General features: G+C 35.5%; 1 protein-coding gene across 2 annotated transcripts in view; it reads left to right on the top strand.

Annotated features, from left to right (window-relative positions):
• ASPSCR1_1 (Tether containing UBX domain for GLUT4) overlaps positions 1-19,825 on the top strand; it is a gene marked incomplete at both ends in the record, with an annotated part of 36,475 nt that overhangs the window by 16,501 nt on the left and 149 nt on the right. The window contains 8 exons of one of the 2 annotated variants that reach the window (XM_051217642.1): positions 2,050-2,134; positions 3,116-3,258; positions 5,602-5,661; positions 10,218-10,270; positions 11,104-11,164; positions 13,381-13,453; positions 16,167-16,300; positions 17,027-18,524. In XM_051217642.1, the coding sequence (XP_051065059.1) occupies positions 2,050-2,134; positions 3,116-3,258; positions 5,602-5,661; positions 10,218-10,270; positions 11,104-11,164; positions 13,381-13,453; positions 16,167-16,300; positions 17,027-17,034 (617 nt within the window). Of the gene's footprint in view, positions 1-2,049; positions 2,135-3,115; positions 3,259-5,601; positions 5,662-10,217; positions 10,271-11,103; positions 11,165-13,380; positions 13,454-16,166; positions 16,301-17,026; positions 18,525-19,825 lie in introns of those variants that run through there. The other variant, XM_012941201.1, reaches the window with a different exon arrangement.

Consider the following 19,825-nt stretch of genomic DNA (forward strand, 5'->3'; position numbering starts at 1 on the left):
TTACAGAATTTTCGGTTATTCATCTCCATATTGAATTTCTACGTATTTGGTGTTAGATATCAAAAATGAATTCCAAATATGAATCTTAGAAAGTGGAACCTTGGTGTAGTTCAACTTAGTTAACTTAATATATGTTGCTACACTTTTGAAGGAAACGATGGTAAAGTGTGATAACGAGTCAAGTTTACAAGATTATGTTAGTAGGTTTATTTAACTGTCATTAAATGAATGATTTATAATCTCCCAGTCGATAATCTATGAATTCATCAATCATTACCTATTACTGATTTTAACTCACTGAATTTCCTTAATTTTCTGTGATTACCGAGAAGGAGTTGGTGAAAATGTATTGTTATTTATAGATAAATATAATTATAGATATGTACAACAAAATGCCTTCTCATGGCGGGGATGTTGTTTACGAAAATGAGAGGACGAAAAGCGAATGTCCGGCACTTTAACCGGATTCCAAACCAATCGTGCACATGGGCTCCAGTATCCTGAAGGAACAAATGACGTATGAACCAATTGTTGGTCACCGGCTTCCATGAGACTGTATCTCCTTACGATGCTCCACTGCCTTGTGAATCAAACCTTCAGGTCGAAGGCTCGGGGAGTGGCCTCCTAAGAAGACCACCTGCTTCGGTTTTGGCACCCGGGCAGTATCATAGCCGTCACACATATCGAATGAGATTTGTGCGGTGCATATGTATTTGGTGCCTCCTTGTACCAATGTCTATCTGTTAAAATAAATAAATAATACAACAAAATGCCATAACCAATATTACTATTTTAATCTTCTTCGGTTGAATTGCTCAATCGAATTCAATTTACAACTGTCCTTGTTTCAACTCTACCTATAAGCATATTTGTTGTTTAGGTCTAAAGTAAATTACTATCTTCATTCAAAATAATTATTCACTTTTAACAATTGAATTACCGTTTTATTAAATGGCATTCTATGATATGAATTTAAGGAGAATGTTTTATCAATGTTAAGGTTTAGAGATATTCACGATAATCAACAGCTCACAATGTAGGTCATTATGACCATTGTAATGAACGAGAACACCAATGGGGACAACCAAATGTATTTGAATACAACATTATAGAATATCTTGGTAAAATCTGAGAACCATACAGTAAATACTTCATTTGCAAAATATCCATCAATTGTCTCAGACTTTGCTGTCCCTTCGTTTTCATACCAATTACTCTCTGTTCTCGTTTTCACCTCTTGGACTTTCTCAACCTTCTGCAGCTAGGCATCAATAGCACACACCACACAATATCTACTGTAATGTGCACTACTTATGCTGACAGAAATAAGTAATATGTAGCAGGAATCAGAAGTAGAATGCTTATCAACAGAGGAGTCAAATAACGAGAAGAGAAAGGAAAACGATAAGCAATCAGATTATCAACAGGATCAGAAGATTGATGAATTATGTATAGGATAATTGAAAGAAGATACACAAATGATGTATTTAACGTATGTTCTTTCGTATTTTACAGAGGCGCTGTTTGATTTTGCTCAAAACAATAAATTGGTTTATCGTATCTGAGATTTCGTTTACTGTACTACTACTAATTCAAATCGGTTGTTGAGCTTACTTTTCATAATAACCGTCGTTCGTCTCACTGACACAATAGGTTACTTTAATTATCTGGAGAATTTGGACACTTTTTCTCAAATTTTTGTCTCATTCATTTTTCTCCCTTTATGTTGATATCAATTGTAATAACGTGAATTGTGTACACCCAAGTAGTGCACACGAACTGACATTTCTACATCTTATGCTTCTTATATGTGTCTCATCTACTCTGTAATGGAGTTAAGAAAGAACAAATTCTGATGAGAGACTAAGCAGTAGTATTTAGTGTAGTAGTCTAAAACCATCAAATTCTTAAGCTTATTTTATTTCTAAAAGTAAAAACTATTGAGAAATCAATGACTTAGTTGATTAAAAGTTTAGTATATCATGTTCTAATAAACTTTTATTCTTTCTTCTTTTTATTTATTTGTTAACACCTCTGCTAATGAAATAGCGTTTGTTGACGATTTACCGGATGAATTCTTTGAACACACTGAAGAAGATATACGTAAATTAATGCGTTCATATCGTAATGAATGGTAAGTTGTATAAACCATTTAAGGAATCATATTAAACAATCAAAAATGATAGACCTCTCGCATTATACTTGTGAGGTTAGACGTAAGGTATTAGTGAGTAATAGTAAATCAGTTGATGAGGTTGTAAAACTCCATCGACTAAGATGGTTGGGCCACATGTTACGTATACCTGAACTCCGATTACCATGATGCGCAATGCTAACTAGTGTTGGGGATGGTTGGAAAAAAGTAAGGGACGGACAAACCAAAACGTGGCATCAGTCATTGAAGTCACTAACTTCTAGTCTGAGCCATGTTGGTAGATGCAGACTACTTGGTTTGGGTCCGCATGACTATCGTAACCAATGGTTGGAGGCTGTGGGTGACATGGCTCAGAATCGATCACAGTGGCGTAAGTGTATACACTTCCTGTCTTCCCTTAAAATTGCTTTATATCTTTTTTTCTTCCTGCACTATATCCTTATACACAATCTTTCTTCTATATATTACTACCATTGAAATAACTACTGTGAATTTGGTATTCATCTTGTTGTGCTAATGAGGTATGACAACTTAGACCGACGCATATATGTGCCTGGTCCTACGTTGTAGCTGACTGACTGGTTATTCTTGTCGTACAATCAAAAAATTTCGAAAAAATCTCAGTTGTCAGTTTTGCTTTTGATGTATGTCACAGAAAGCAGATTGACTTTCCGTATATATTAGGTGAAATGTGAATGGATAGTACTTTCAAGGAGGGATTATTTGAATCTCCTGCTTAGAAATCGACGTTGACATAGATCATTATCCTAATAAATTTGTATATTTTAGTAAATTTGGTTCACTGATATTTGTTTTTCTGTAATTACTAGAGTCATCATATTAAGGTTGTATGTTCTTCATAGTATGGCTATACTGTTTCACTTCTTTTTTGTTTTTCATTACAATTATAGCTTCAAATCGAAATTTCTTTCATCAGTTCACTTTTTTTTCGTTTTGCAGGGCGGAAAATCAACCTCTTCAAACATCGACTATGCGTTCAGAAGCTCGTCATAAATCCTATTCTAAATATTGTCGAGCTATTATTCAATTTCACTGGGTTGATAATCTTATTGTTCAAGCATGTTTCCTTCCTACTGAAAAAGGTTTGTTTTTATAGTAATTTTTTTTTCTTAAGACTATTTGTAATTATTTACTTATTTCATTTTACTTAATGCAATAAGTCATCAGTCCAAACTGTCACATAGTGATGGTACAACAAAGACTAGGGTCAACTTCATAATAATTTAAATGGAATGCTTCTTAAACTGTATTTACGAAACTCCCCATTTTTTTAAAAAAAGTTTCATGTTAACCTTCGATTCTGTTGCATGAAATTAATTCATGATTACAATGAGTAGGGACTTCATCTGCTATGAATCCATATAAAGAACCATTTAGATTTAATTTGATAATTTCAGCCAGTCATTATCAATGTACAGCCTAGCGCCGACGTGTAATGCTGTAATTCGCATTATTGGATTAGCACGACGAAATGAAGTTGGTAAAATGTATGATTTGGTAAAAAAGGTCAGAGTAATGTGGTAACAATGACAATGGAAAGGACTAAGCATTAAGAATAGGGTTTGAAAAGACAGAGTGGAAAGATATATGTGGAGAAATAGTCGAATTCAAGATTGAGATCAAGGGAAAAATGAACGCATCTGAAGCATTATGAACGATTCTAAGCCATTTTACCTTAAGTCTCCAACCATTGATGAACGCCATCTAAGTAGGCTGCATCTACCAACATAGCTCAAACCAACAGTCGGTGATTTTATGGGTTGGAGCTATTATCTTGGTTTTCTCACCCCTGACTTCATTCTAACCTAATCATACTCCAGGGAATACCATCTATTGAGGTAGGTTGCTACGTTTGACGAGACCCTGCAATCACCTGAAACCGGTGAACGGAACGAAAGTCAACAAAACAGGACATCTAGCTATTCCACTGCGTCCCAACCCTGCTGACGATGAATACGCCATATAAAAGGCTTGGAACTTTAGGTATCTGATTTAATCAACTGATGCCAGTCAGTAAGTTATCATCAGCATAAAGCCTAGACCCACAGATGTATGTTTACCCAAGTCGCAACACACCATTAACTTGACCTTGAGTTACTTCGATAGTACACAATGTCTTACAAGTAGAAACCACCTACAGTCAACAAATATCAACTAATTTATTCAATAAAGGTTCACAGGGTCTACCTACTACAAACCTTAATATTACTCAGATATGAATTATATGGCTGATAAGTAACGAACTGTTATATCCCAATAAGAATAATGAATGGTAACTTTTGGGATCCATTTATGGATCGTACAATTGTTAGATAACTAAACTATTCATATTCGTGTTCCTCTTATTATGAGCTTTATTTTGACCTATGAACTATTATTATACGTTTTACCATTCTTGAATTATGCCCTGTCTATTAATCACCACCTCCCTCATTCACAGCCATTTTTGGCCAAATCTTGTACAAATGTTGTTTTCTATTTTATGGTACGTTGTGGTCCGTCTGGTTGTTATATAAACTCAGTATGCTTGAAATACATGATTCGTATCGCAGAGGCTCAGATTAGTGTTCTGGACTTAGCTGGCTGGGCTAGGCAGGAAGCAGGACAATAAGGACTCTAGACTGCTCGCACGGGTTTTATGCATCATTGGTTCAATCGATAATTCACTGTTCTCTGATTGTGGGTATCACTAAGTTATACATTAACAGGGCACACAGGCCACGAGTTATAACACGAACAAAAGGTATATTCGTTTAAGAATAATCTTTAATTTACTGTCTCCCTACATAATTTATGAAGTCATCTATTTAAACTTCCATTTTCTTACCAGAAAGGTTTGGAGAACCATTAAATGCATAATATCGCTGTAACATGTTTATTCGTATCAATTCTAGGCTTCTCATTAGTGTACACTACGTTACAAAGTATCAAATCTAAGAACCGTAGCTCACACTTGAAACAGGGTACAATTCAATCAATGAGTTGATATTCGATGGACCATAGTCATTAAATTCATTCAATACACTATAGACAACGAACAGTAATCGTAAAATGTTGTGTATGAACTATTTTCAGTCTCAACTTGTTTGACTGAAGTGAACATGGCTTCAAAGTAGAACTTAATCTCTCCAAACTCTATACTATGATATCGGTTATGTTTAGCTCTCTTCAAGTAAGATATTGGTACACCAGGTAGACAATTAGTTTTTCATATTTTCGTTATCTAAAAGTGTATGAATGGTTACTGCTATTATCGATCTATAATCTCATACTTTGTATCTCCACTGTTTAATTGTTGTTCAGACACTTTGATTCCATCATTAACCGTTCTAATGTAAGTTAAGCTCCATAATTTAATAATGTAGACCTGTGGATTAGTTAATCTGTTGTGATAATCGATTTTTTTCTATACTTGTCTTTCATAGTGTCAGCATTATATAAATTTATTCGTGATCTGCAAAATTCTACTTGTGATTTTAAACTATGTAAGTTGTTTGTTACATGATCCTTTTGTGTATTGTGTTAAATTACAGTTTTTTTCCTTTTTCTTTTTCAATGCTTCGGTTATTGTTAATGTGACTTTTGTCAGTCAGTCAGTAACAACGTAGAACTTCGTAAGTATATCAGTTCTAGTTGCCATACCACATTAGCACACAGATGCAATTGTCGATTCAAATCCTCTAGTTGTAGAGGTAGTAAAAGTATAAGCAGTAATCGGAAAGATTTGGGTTTGAAGATGTTATTCAAGGAGTATAATCCAGTGAAATAAATTTGGAAGAAAACAAAGTGCATGAAGAATTCAGTAGACTATAATTTCGGAGAACACAGTGGATGGACCTGCTCACACCATTGCAAACGATTTTGAGCCATGTCATTCAAGGTCTCTAACCATCGGTTGCTGTCGTCTCACGGATCCCAACCAGGTAGTTTACACCTACCAACATGGCTCATTCCACTTGTCATTGACTTCATGGATTTGTACCATGTTTTGGTCTGGTCGCCCCTAGCTTTCTTCCAACCTACTCCCACACCATGAAACATAGCACGTCTTGGCAGTCGGTGGTTGGGCATACGTAATACATGTCCCAGTCATCTCAACTGAATAAGTTTCACTACTTCATCAATTGATTTGTCATCCTTACCTAGTACCCATTTTCTTAAGAATTGTTACTTAATCGATGGTCCCAGGATATACGAGCAATGCTTCGAAGACACCTATGATCGAATACTAGTAACCTACGAATATTCTCTACTCTTACGGGCCATGTTTCAGTGCCATAAAGTAGGATGGAGTGAACTACTGCGCAGTAAAGCGTCATTTGGTTGGTAGACGGATATTTCACCTACTCCATAAATGACTCAAGTTAGCAAAAGCTAGTCGAGACTTCTGTATCTGTGGTGAGATTTCGTCACACATCAGGCTACAAAGGCTGATGAGACACCCAAGATAAGTGAAGCGGTCTACAAGCTCAACTATTTCACTCCCTATCATTAGCTCGGGTGTCGATACAACCCAATCCTGAAGTAACATTTTACATTTCGAGGGAGAGAGTCGCATGCCAAACATGCGTGCATTGTTGCTTAGAGTGGTCAGAAAATTGTATTTTATTAGCGTCTTCACGAAATAGAACTATTTCATCACCATATTCTAAGTCAAATGTGAATCTCCCTGTAGAAGTTCTACCCCTGGAAATTCAGATGAGGAAAGTGTTATCTCTAAAAGCATGTCTACGATAAAGTTAAACAAGAATGGAGAGAGTGAACAGCCCTGACGAACACCACTTGATGTAATCAATTCTGATGACACTTCGCCATAAGCTCTTACTCGACCAGATGTGTTCGAGTAGAGAGCCTTTATAAGGTTAATGTACTTCTTTGGTACTCCTTTCAGTGACACTTTTGTTCTTTTAAATCATTTGATGAGCAAAGGATCACTAGTACTTTTTTTCAGTACTGAATGAATGAATTACTACTCACCTTACTTATTATCTTCAGTAACACTTGTATACTCTATGAATGAATACAGAATGAATGATAACTGTATATGTGTGATATAATAAGGGGAAAATTGATAAATTATATTCAAACCAACGAGTAACTTATATGTACTGAACAGACTAACATGAGTTCGTTGTTATTTATTTTAATAAAAACCTCAAACCGAATAAGTATCCATTATTATTTGATAAATTCTTAACAGTTTTCCATATAGATTAACTAAATAATAAATGAAAACGTGTATTATGACGTATACTACTTATATCGACATAAGTAGTATGTATATAACGCGAGTTAGGAATAGAATGTCTGACAGCAGAAGATTGAGAAGATCGAAAAGGGAAGAACGGGAACAGAAAGCAATTGGTATGGAAATGCATGAATAATGAAATCTGAGACAAATAATCAACAGTTTGCACATGAAGTATTAGAGTATGGTTTTTCTATTTTACCAAATAACTCGGTAATTTTGTGCTAAATATAATTCAGTTGTCCTTACCTTTGTTCACCTTCACTACAGTATGAGTCCAAATAAAGATCCTTGTCAAATTAATAAATTAACAACAGATTCTATTGTGAACGAAGTAAGATAATTAAAATATTTTTATTACAATAATACAAGAAAGGGGGGGGTCGAGTAAATTAACTAAATAATCATATTTCCTAGTTGAAAGTTCTACCAAGATCGTATAATTGATAAAATATGCTCTAGATCAAACGATTCACACAAGAATATATTCAATTTAGTTTCCTAAAGTCTACGGTTTTCAGGATTCATCTAACAGTTGAATAATTGTAGATATGAATAACATTATATGTTAGTCAAGTTGATTTGTCTTTGCCCAATGAATTCATCTTAACCCATTTAAAAACTTGGAATCCTCACTAATAGTACATATGTACTCCAGAAAACTTGGGGAACAAATAACTTAAGAATTCACTCAATTGGATTCCACCCTGTGATGTCGCTCCACTGCACTGAAGAAGAATAGGTCTTTAGTTCAAAGACTCAGACAATGGTTCTTTAAAAAAAACCACTTGGTTCAGTTTAGACATCCAAACAGTGTCAAGGCCGTCACATTGATAATAAAATTTCCCATTGAAGATAGATTATTCACTAGTTTATCCAACGTTATGTCACACTGTAAGTAAGTTGGGAAAAGAACATATAATTTACTTGATCAATCTTATTTCAATACTGGTCAGTATGGGGTTAAAATAACAAACATTAAAAACGCCGAACTTCCGTCTCGTTCTAGTATTGAATTTCGATTCATTCACCATTGGTTCCTGGCTCAGTGGTTTGGTCGTTTAAGTGTTCACACGCGAAATCGAAGATCCTGAGCTTGGTTCCCGGTTTTGGGATTGCTGATTCCCTTTCCTGCGGAGTCCTATATTATGATGAAATGGCTGTTCAGTGCTTTCAGTTTTTCAATGATTGTGTAACTTAGATCAGCTCATGATCTCAATGAAACTGTCAATAGTTTAACAGCCTATAAATTAACCAAAATATTAGATTAGAATATAATCTTCGTTGATTAATGACAATAGACTGAACGTATAAATCAGTACCGAGTATGTCAGTTAGATTTTTTCAACTTTACAATTATAACTATCTTAATCTGACTACACTTTTCCGATGTGTCCTCATTGTCTTTTTCCTTGTCATAGACAATTTTCTTTCTTAAAAAAGTAGTGACATAGCAACAAAACGTATTTCATTAATCGTTACATTTTCATTGTATACTGGAGTTTGTAGTGTTACCAAAATAACTTATATAATCGGAATCTTATATGGTGGATTAGAAAATTGTTATTTATATAAGCCTTAGTTTAAAACCAAAAAAAAAAGAAACAAAGAGAGAAGAGATTATCCGTTCAAGCATATAAACACATTTAGATTGACTGCATCCTATGATGCAGTTGACTATTTTAGTAAAGCCCCCCAAAAAAAGTAATAAGTACAATGAATTACAGTCCTATTCGAATTTTGATTAATGGAATATTAAAAGATAGAAGACACTTGACAACTCTATATTCACTATACAATTTGAAGGAGGTAACTTGTTATTTTTTTTATTATTATTTTATTTATCTAATTTACGTTTTATCAGTCTGGAAATCTCATATTCATTCATAATCATACATGTTCTAACTAAATATCATTCATTTTAAGAATGGATTCTATTCATCTATAAAACTATGTGTATCCAAAACTGTCATATCAATTGTACAATTAGTTTTACAGAATGGATCACTATTGTTAAACAACGTACAGGAAACTTAAGTACTAAGTATCCTATTCATTCTCATTATTTAATAAACTTTAGATACCTAATCTCTGGTATTAATAGTTTGTACACAATCAGTATATATTTCTTTCTCTCATCATAATCGGATAAATATATTTGTATGGGGTTGTGGAGATTATTAGGTTTTTGATTGAGATCATGGATCGATTGTGAGACTCCTCAACAGTGTGCATCCACGGTCCCGCCTCGCGGGATTCGAACTCAGGATCTTCAATCTCGTGCGCGAACACCTAACCTCTAGACCACAGTTGGCATCCAGCGGTGTTGATGTCTAACTTCAACTAATCCACGAAGTTGCGCGGCCATCTTCCATTGTCTGAGGTAGATACCTGTCTCTACCCGACACGGAATAACTTCACTGGTCACTTCTCATTATAACTCCGAGAATTCCCTCACGAAGCTAGTCACTAGTGTGCACATGGTAATTATCAGTATATGGTTGTGGAGATAATCAGGTTTTTGGTTGAGATCATGGATCGATTGATGTTAGAGTACCCGCGAGCGGGATCTTGGATGCGCACTGCTGAGGAGTCCCACAATAGAATGAAATGGCCGTCCAGTGCTTCCAGGTCTTCAATAGTAATCTAACATCAATCAATACATGATCTCAATCAAAATATATTTGTACTTGATTTATTGGTTTCTTTTTTTTCTCTATCTAACATCAATAGAATAGTATTTCATTTCATATGTATAATTGATCATCCATTGTTATCTGTTGCTTTTTACAGATACTACTCCGCCTAAATTGTTTCTATCTGATACAAATATTACATTGATTGAAGTGAGTATGGAAATTTTCTTCTGTTGTACATTTTTTTATTTGTTCAAAGGGTGTGTGTTTTTTTCCGCAAAGATAATTTAAGGAATATTTATGGTATGTGTACCACTTAAATACATAACACTGATTTTTCACTGCATCCTGGTTACCCAAAAATCTCTTCCAGTTAAACCGTGAAAAGAAAAGAAAAATCTGAAACTATCTAAGTCACCTTTACTTCCTAAATTAATGTATGTACAGAAGACAGAAGTATTTATTGGTTTATTTGTAACGTTTGATATTCTGTAAGTTTTTTTTTTGAAAATATATTCAAGTTAGTAACAAAGTCATAGTATAACACATGAACCATCGTTATTCTAAAATTATCTGAGAAGTTCCTATCAATATTTAGATTCCATAACATACAAACCTAAGTGATTTGTATTTATGAAAAGTTTCAAGTTTCACTGCTGAGGTGTCCCACAACAGGACGAAACGGCCGTCCAGTGCTTCCGGGTTTCCAAAGGTAGTCTAACATCAATCAGTTCATGATCTCAATCAAAAACTTAATAATCTCCACAACCCCTGTATTAGAAATTGAATTCAATTGTTTACACAGAATGTTGAATTCTTTGTAGCATGATCTGAACTAATTGTCTATGTTTGGTAGTCGGTAAATAAAAAAGAAATTTACTAAGATCTATTTCATTTTCGAATGTTATTTGATGTACCATCGAATGTGTAGTACATAAAGAGTCTATTTGAATTCACTCAACTAATGAATTGTATTTTCTAAAACGTAGTTTATTCTTACATATTTTTCTTTATTTACGTGTATTACATTTATTATGCTTTAGGCTGATTTAGTACCTTTATCAAAAGTATTTTATCATCCTACTGACATATCAGCTGATAATGGTAAGTAGTATAAATCATTTAGTGAGTAGTGTCTAATATCATTTACTCTTTTAAATTAATTGTTATTCAAAAATATTTATTTGAACATATAAACATTGGTACAAGGAGGAACCTAATAGATATGCGCCACATAAATCATTCAATATGTGTGCGTGCTGGGTTATTGCCCGAGTGCCCAAACCGAAGCAGGTGGTTTTCATAAGAGGCTACACCTGGAGCCTGTGATCTAAAGGTCTAATCCACAAGGCAGTGGAGCAACGTCAAGAGATGCAGTCACATGGTAGCCGGTGACCAACAATAGATTCATACGCTATTAGTTCAATCAGGATACTGGAGCCAATGTGCACCATTGGTTTAGAGTTGGGATTTTTCAACTCCCTTAGGTGGACTCTCTGTGTCCACCAACTAGGCTAAAGCGACGGACATTCGCTTTTCGTTCTCTCACTTTCGTAAACAACACTCGTGGTGCGAGAAGACAGCGAGTAGAACTTCCCTCGGAGCGGTTGTATGCACGTGGCCACTTGAGAGCATTTGTAGAGAGAGGGAGAGAGAGAGAGAGAGCTGACTCTCCCCACTCTCGACCGTACCAGAGCATTTGGGCGTCTTTTAACTTAATGCCTGTCAACAAGTCTTATTTGGCCTATTTAACTAGTGTTTAAGTAGGTAATCATTTAACAGTGTACGTGTGTGTGTGTATGAACGAACAAATTATTTGAAAAGTAGTGTTTATTCAGCGATTATTTTTCTTGGTTGATGGTTTTTTTTTGTTTTTCACTAAAAACCGCATTTATTAATAATATTTTTTTAATGTAAGTTGTAAAACTCCATGATCTTCAGTTAAAAGGGGATTGTATTTATAAGGTTTTATTTAATTATTGTTATTTCGAACTGCAATTTATCAATCTCTGTCGGTGTATACACATTCGGACCGGATTCCTCCGTTTTCGCCTCATTTATTCGCAAGGTTTAGTAAAGTTAAAATGTGGCTAGTAGTAAAATCGAAGAGATGCGTTTCGCCCTATGTTGAACTTGAGTGTGAACATTAACATTGGAATACTGGTACACCTAACTGATTAATCCCAAATAAAACGTTATATATGTTGTGGATTTTAGTACCAATCACACTTTAACTCTTTTAAAACTTGTGGTTTGATGATTATATGGAGACAATCTGCTTAGGATACAGATATGTCAACGAAAACTGATAAGAACAACGGGACATTCCAAATTACCGCTAATACCAGCACACTCGGACAAGTTAGTGTTTATCTGGACTAAGTAGCTCAGTGGATAACGCGTCAGCGCTTCAAGCGAAAGGTAGTGCCTTTATTTATCGTCATGACCATTATTTTAGATGCAGATACATTCAGCTTCCAAGTTCTAAATAGGACAAAACGAGTGTCATGAATTTCACTGTTAGTCACTACCCAAATGAATTCATGAGATCTATTTATGGTTTGATAATATACATTAATAGCAGATCTGATATTTACTTGCCTATCTAGATGGTACAAAAAAGTAGTTCGACTAGACTTATCGGCAGTACATACAACTATACTAGGAGTCAAACCTTTATATTTTGAAGCGAACGCGTTGGCTTGATTTTATGAAGTCAAAACTCAGTGATTCGAATTTCTAATTTCAGTAAATTCGTAATTTAGCATGATTATCATCCAGTGTCACTGTTGCCCCCTCAGTATTGTTGAACTCCACCAGTAATAACTTCTAAAAATCAAGGAATTCATCTAGAAGTTTAACTTGATGATCTCTGATAGAAACTCAACAGTGAACATACAGCAAATAGTCAGTCGTTGAGGATTTCTTCTGCCTCTGGGTCACTTTCTTAAACATAGATTCTTTCATGTTTCCAGCATGTTTATTGTTTAATGGATCATAAAGAAATCAAATCAAATATTTGTAAACTGCCATTTCTTTTATTTCTAAGTTGTCTTTAGGTAGCGGATGTTCCTTCCATTATGATTGTGTGATCATTGTAAAATGGTAAGGTTATATGATCATCGTCGATAATTTCACTCTCCTCATTCTTAAACTTATAACACCATATATTGCAAATAGTCATTCACTAACTACTAGTTTACATCAACTGCATTTTTTATTCAATTTTGGTGATTACATCATTAATAGGGTCAACTTATTCTCATTCAATAAAGTCAAATAATTAAACAGTGATATTCTATTTTGCTTTCATTATATAGTTCTGAGATCAGATATATTAGATAAGGCCAGTGAAGAGAATATTATTAAAGCTCAGTCAGTTGTTACTTACTGGTATGTTGTTTGTCTCATTTATTTATTTATTTATTTAGTAATTATCTGTAATATTTGTTTTTATTTTCATTATCACCTTAATGTAAATTGTTTGGTGATGAGTTGATCCTATTGGAGATTATTTGCTTTCTTTTCGAGGTAGTAATAAGTGATTAAACGTATACTCTCAGCCAAGTATCTAACCGATTATGAATATTTGTCAAATTCTTGAAATCTATCTAGATTCCAATAACGAACGGAACATTTAAAAGTAAATTATTGTCACTGTGACTAAATATATTCTCGAATCTCAGCACTACTAACATGGTGTTGCCGTTGGATAAGAGCGATTCTTCAGAGGTTATGATGATCAAACACAGAGAGTCGTCTAACATTCTCATTTTAGAAGGTTTAAGTTTCACAAACATAGATCGAGATTACTGACACTAATCGGTTGTATACCTGGCTACACTAACATCATGACGGTTTTAGAGCTGGTCCAGATCGGATCAATCTCTCTGGTTCTCAACATAGGTAGGTTGGTTTCGGTTTTCATACCACCAATAGCACGTTCGCGTTTACCCGAACACACAAAAGTTCCTAATATTTCTAAATGGTTTGGATTTATAGATCCAAAGTCATACTTATGGACACGAATTAACAAATGATTAATTACAATTTGGAAACCCTGTCTATTATCACAGAAAGATGACAGTTTATGAAGTTCGTCTTGGGCAGAAACAGGTTGTTATCCATGTTGAGGGAGTACCAAAATTATTCCTCGTGAAAGTCCCAGAGGCCCAAAAACTAAAAAAAAAAACATTTTTTCCAATAGGCGTTAAAAAGGATCTTCGCAGTAACATCAGAAAATGTAAAACCATGTTTCGTGGTTTTGACTGAATATTTACATATGCTGCTACCATATTTTTTATGGTTTCAGAAATCTTCAAAAGCCCAAGATCATGTATAATTATAAATAACCTCGTTTTTCTATACATAAATCAACCTTGGAATAAAGCTTTTATTCTCAATTAGCGCCTTCTGTTTCGCGTTCTAGTTGACGTATAAAAGTATTTGTTGATATTAGAAGAAAGTTTAAGCGTGTCTGTAGTAAAACATCAATCCGAATATAGTTCTTACGGAGCCGTTCAGCCAAACAACACATAGATGCCTTTAACGGGGATCCACTCTAATAGTGCTTGTTCTGCCCTTGTACTTGGTGCTATTCCTACACCTGCCAGTCCACGAGAACTAACCATCGGGTCGTCAGACACATGGAGGGTGTATCTCGTTGGCTCTCCGTTTCGGCGAGGTGAGGTCAAGTGAATTAGCACACTAGGATCTTGTATGCGTGTTTCGGAGACACAGCATAAATCAGTGGTTCGAGATTCTAGAATCTTAGCCAAGGAGGTCTGATGGCCGATTTGACACAGAATGCGTACGTTGAAGGCTACAATATGTAGTTTGGAGCAAGGTTTCAACAGACCTTGGACAGTGTTTTGCTCACTAGGATCGTTGGCTATGGTGACACTTGAGGAGGAAGCCAAAAGAGGAAGCTTACTGTTGAAAGTCGATGTAGGAGAAATAATAGGAATAGAAGAGGGAGATTGAATACAGTGATATTGAGTACTGTTAGGCATATGAGGGCAGTTATCACTTCTCGGTTGCCCACACCGTGGAAGGGTCCTTCTGGAGGTACCTGAAAATGACGCGGGGTTATAGTTGGTCTTAGTGATATGAGAGCGTGACCGTAGTGCCCAAGGGACAACTGCTTGAGGTCGATTACACACGAACTTTCTGTGAATAGTTTTCGTGTTAGCTCCATACTTGTTTAGACCTTACCACCGGAGACGGATATCCGTGGGATCAGGTGAGGTGTGCATTTTAAGGTCGACCTTTTCTAACCCCACCCCTTCTTGTGGGAAGGCAGCACCACTGTTATGTTGGTTGTCTGATGGAAACACCTTACTGCTGTCACACCTCTGTACAGTCAGCAGTACGACTTCGCCTTCGAACCTTGGGTTTAATGCTTTTTGTCTAACCGTTCTTCAACCGACCTATCTGGCATGGTAGGACCTTGAGGGACGATTTTTCCAGCCAGTATAGCTCGATTGGTTCATCACGATAGGCAAGTCCGATCACCAAGTCAAGGTAGCAGAAACTACTATTGAATTAACTACTTCTATGAATTCGGTGTTCATCTTGTGCTAATGAGATGTGGCAACTTAGACCGATGCATATATATGCCTGGTCCTACGTTGTAGCTGACTGACTGACTGAATACGATTATAGGTTCAGAAATATTTTCCTGTCGTTTAATATATATTAATCTAATCTCTATCGGGTACCCAAACAACCCTCTGTGTGTGTGTGTTGACTACTTACCTGCACATACAAGTCTCTCGATAGCATAATCTGTCTAACGCGCTTTATTGAGATCATTTTGTTGATGACAGAAATGAACTTTTTCACTGGATCTGGGTTACAATCTGTCGGGGTATAGGTGAGGATTTCAATAATACTCGCATTATGTGGATTGATTCTACTATCTTAACGATAAACTACTTTTTTCCATTAAGCCTATGGGTATGGAGAGTTTAAGAATTTTTACTCAGTTGCTGATTGTAAAGTAATTGATAACATATTTAAATTTTTGAGCATATTGGATATAGATTCAGTGAATAAACCATTAAATTACATTCTCAATATTTTTTGTTCATTTCTATGTAAATAGGATGAAAAAATCACCAGCCGACAACTCAATTCAAAACAGTTCGTCTCTTAGGGATATTGACACTCAGAAAAACTTAAGACGCACTGATAGACCTGCTTCTAATTCATGCAGTGTGCCAAAGTGGCTGAAATTAAGTAAGTTCTTCGTGTTTTCAATGGATATTTACTGTTTTTAATTATGTAATGGAACTTTTATTCCGTCGAAAATCCCACTCGTAAAATTCCAAGTATACACCAATTAATTGTCGGTAGGTAGGTAGGTAGGCGGCAGGTGGGTTGATGAGATTATCTACAAGTGTTTCTGGTGTTTTATGCTCAATGTTCTTGGTTAGATTGTTAGACTGACATGTATTTAAGAGGTGATTAATGTAACTGTATTATTCCATATTATATTTTATCCTGCTTTCTTTGCTCGAGAGTCACTTGTACTGAGTTAAATATACTAGGTCCTACAAACCTTATATTCTTATTATTCATTCTAAGGAACGAAGTTCAGATTATTTATAATGTAAATATCGTATTATTTCAAATTTATATCTATTATCATTCCTTACAAAAGTTTAATTGCAATCTCAAACCACCTAATTCTCTGCCGGATATCCTGGGTTAAATACTGTCACTATTCTTTCCAGAGATGTTAAACTTAAGCTATTGACAGTACTCAAATTGTTTCCTTTTACGAATGTTTAGTAGGCAGAGAGAAAATTGAGTTAATATTATGAATACCATGTCTTTGAACAGCTTTTGTTTTAAATCATAGCGTTTTTGTTTATTTATCAAAACTTTGTGAATTCCGTCTTTTATTCATTTCTCATTTTCATCTTTTCTTTCTCACTTGTTGTTGTTTTTGTTTTTTATTAGAAAAGTGAATTCAATGAACCGCTTTATTCTGCACAAAGTACAAATGCTTCGTCTGACGTCCAATTACCCTCTTTGGAGGGTATAGGAAATTCTAGGGTTTTGCACTGTATTTTGTGAATTCCGTTTGTTTTTCTTTCCTTTGGAGAGATGTTTACAGTGTACTTTTTTTATTTTGACATTATTGAAAATAAATGACTTTTAATGCATTCGACTTCTTATTGACGCCTGTTCCGGTGTTATTTAATTCACTAACCTCATCAAGCTAAATTCCAGGTATAACAATAGTTTCAGTGAGATTGTGAACCGATCAATGTCAGACCATTATAGAAAACATGGAAGCAGTGGGCAACCATTTCGTCCTAGTGTGGGACTTCTCAACAGTGCGCATCCACTATTTTATTTATTTATTTGAACACATAAACATTGGTACAAGGAGACACCAAATATATATTCGCCACATAGATCATTCGATCTGTGTGAGGGCTGGGATACTGTCCGGGTGCCCAAACCGAACAGGTGGTTTCCTTCGGAGGCCACACCTAGAGCCTTCGACCTATAGGTCCAACCAACAAGGCAGTAGAGTAACGTTAAGTGCCGTACGGTGGTAGCCGGTGACCAACAATAGGTTCATATGCCATTTGTTTACTTAGGATCCTGGAGCCCTTATTCACTATTGGATTGGAGTTGGGGTTTTCCAACTCCTTTAGATGTACTCTCCGTGTGCACCAACCCGGTTAGAACACCGGACATTCGCTTTTCGTAAAGAACAGTAATACAGCGAGAAGGCAGTGAGTGGGGGTTCCTCGGTAGTGGTGATATGCACGTTGCCATGTGAGAGCATTTGTAGAGAGATAGCTGACTCTCACCTTGCTCGACCGTACAAGGGCATTTGGGCGCATCCACGATCTCTCGCACGAGTTCAGTCACAGTAGAAAAATTCATACGGTTCCTACTCATCAGAAATTGGTTGTTGTTATTGGTTTACTAAAATACAATATTGGGTCTGGACGAATTGGTTCTTCAACTATGAAACCCAAGTGCACAGTGCTCTTTTATATAGTTTATTAGTAATAGATCATATTGGTAAGTGATAATAATGAATCACACCGTTTTATAAATGATAGAATATCAATTGTCGGTACGTATCAGACACGAGATTAAATAGTAATATACTTATTATGCGTTAATGATTGGAGACAGATTATACGAAGTTCTTATTGTCAATCGTTGCGGTGCAAACCGTCGGATTAAGCAGATGCCTACTGGTATAAGTACATATCACTTGTGAAAATAGCTCCTCAACTCAAAGTATGGTAGACACTAGATTCCGACTCGTTCATATCGGTTTCAGTGTTCCCCTCCACTCTAATCGAGATTGAACGCACCAGAGTCAGTAAATTGAGTTTACAGTAAACAGAGAAATTTCTTGTAAATGAACATTATTTCAGATGTATAGAGCAGGGAAAACAGCAGTTTCCAAACACAAGTCGGTTTTAGGAGAATGTCCGTTAGGAAATTTGTTTGTGGAAGGCGCTTTTGACGAGATTTGATGGCAGTTGTGTGTTTGTGCATCCACTGTTTGTGTTCTCTCTTCCTTTTTTTCTCTTTCCAAATTTATTTCACTGGATTATTCTCCTTGAATAACATCTTAAAATCCTAGCCTTTCCAATTACTGCTTATACTTTTACTACCTCTACCACTATGGGATTTGAATCGAAAATTGCATCTCTGTTCTAATGTGGTATGGCAACTCGAACTAATGTATTCACGTACGAAGTTCTGCGTTGTTGCTGACTGACTTTGTTGTAGCAAAGACAAAATCATGTCTGCTAAAGTATTCTATTATTTTATTAGAAATATTTCAAATTATTGTACTGTAAAAGTAAAAAAAGGTTTCTTTTTAAAATGCTCAGCTGTAACCCATGGACAAATTCCATTTTGTATTCTTTGTCAATGATTCAGTAGTTTTAGTCAATTTGGAGACGTGAAAGGAAGGCTCCATAAAGACCGATCATTTCAAAGAAATACTGTAGCGAACATTAGTTGGTATGTCTCAATTCGGCTTAATGAATTTGTCTATAGTACTGGTCTCATTCGACAGGATATAGGTTGTGTGATTTGGATGGCTTTCAATTCCGTACTATCCTAACACAAATTGGTAAATACTCTGGTACGTTGTCTTCGTAAATTGTCGATTAAGTGATGAGTAATTGTTTAAAAAGTAAAGGAGTCTTCTATAAGAAGCATCGGATGCTAAGTGTTTAGTTTGATGGATATGAAAACAGCTAATATGCTCCTAAGTCTTCTATTCGAAAAGGTTAGGTTGTAGGATTGTTTAATTTTTTTGAAATATACCTGTAAATGATGAAGCGTGTTCATGGTTCTGGAATAACCTTATTTCTATCCTATACGAGAATGGATTAAGACTGTGCCTCCCCCCATAATAGTTTAAAAAGTAAAGGAGTCTTCTATAAGAATCATTGAATGGTATGTGGTATTATTACATAGATTACTCATATTTATTCTTACGTCACATTATTTTTCCAGTCAATTACTTGAAGTAGTGACCAGTAGAGTTCAACCAGGTCTGTTGTGTGATAGTAACTCACTGAAGACAATAATGAATATGTTTCTCAATTTCGTGGATTAGTTGAATTTAGACATTAAAACCGTTGGATGTCGGCTCAGTAGTCTAGTGGTTAAGCGCTCGCGGGTGGGCGAGATCGTGGATGCACACTGCTGAGGAGTTCTACAATAGGACGAGATGGTCATCCAATGCTTCCAGGTTTTTCATGATGG

Source organism: Schistosoma haematobium, chromosome 5 (genome assembly GCF_000699445.3).
Source record: "Schistosoma haematobium chromosome 5, whole genome shotgun sequence".
NCBI lineage: Eukaryota > Metazoa > Platyhelminthes > Trematoda > Strigeidida > Schistosomatidae > Schistosoma > Schistosoma haematobium.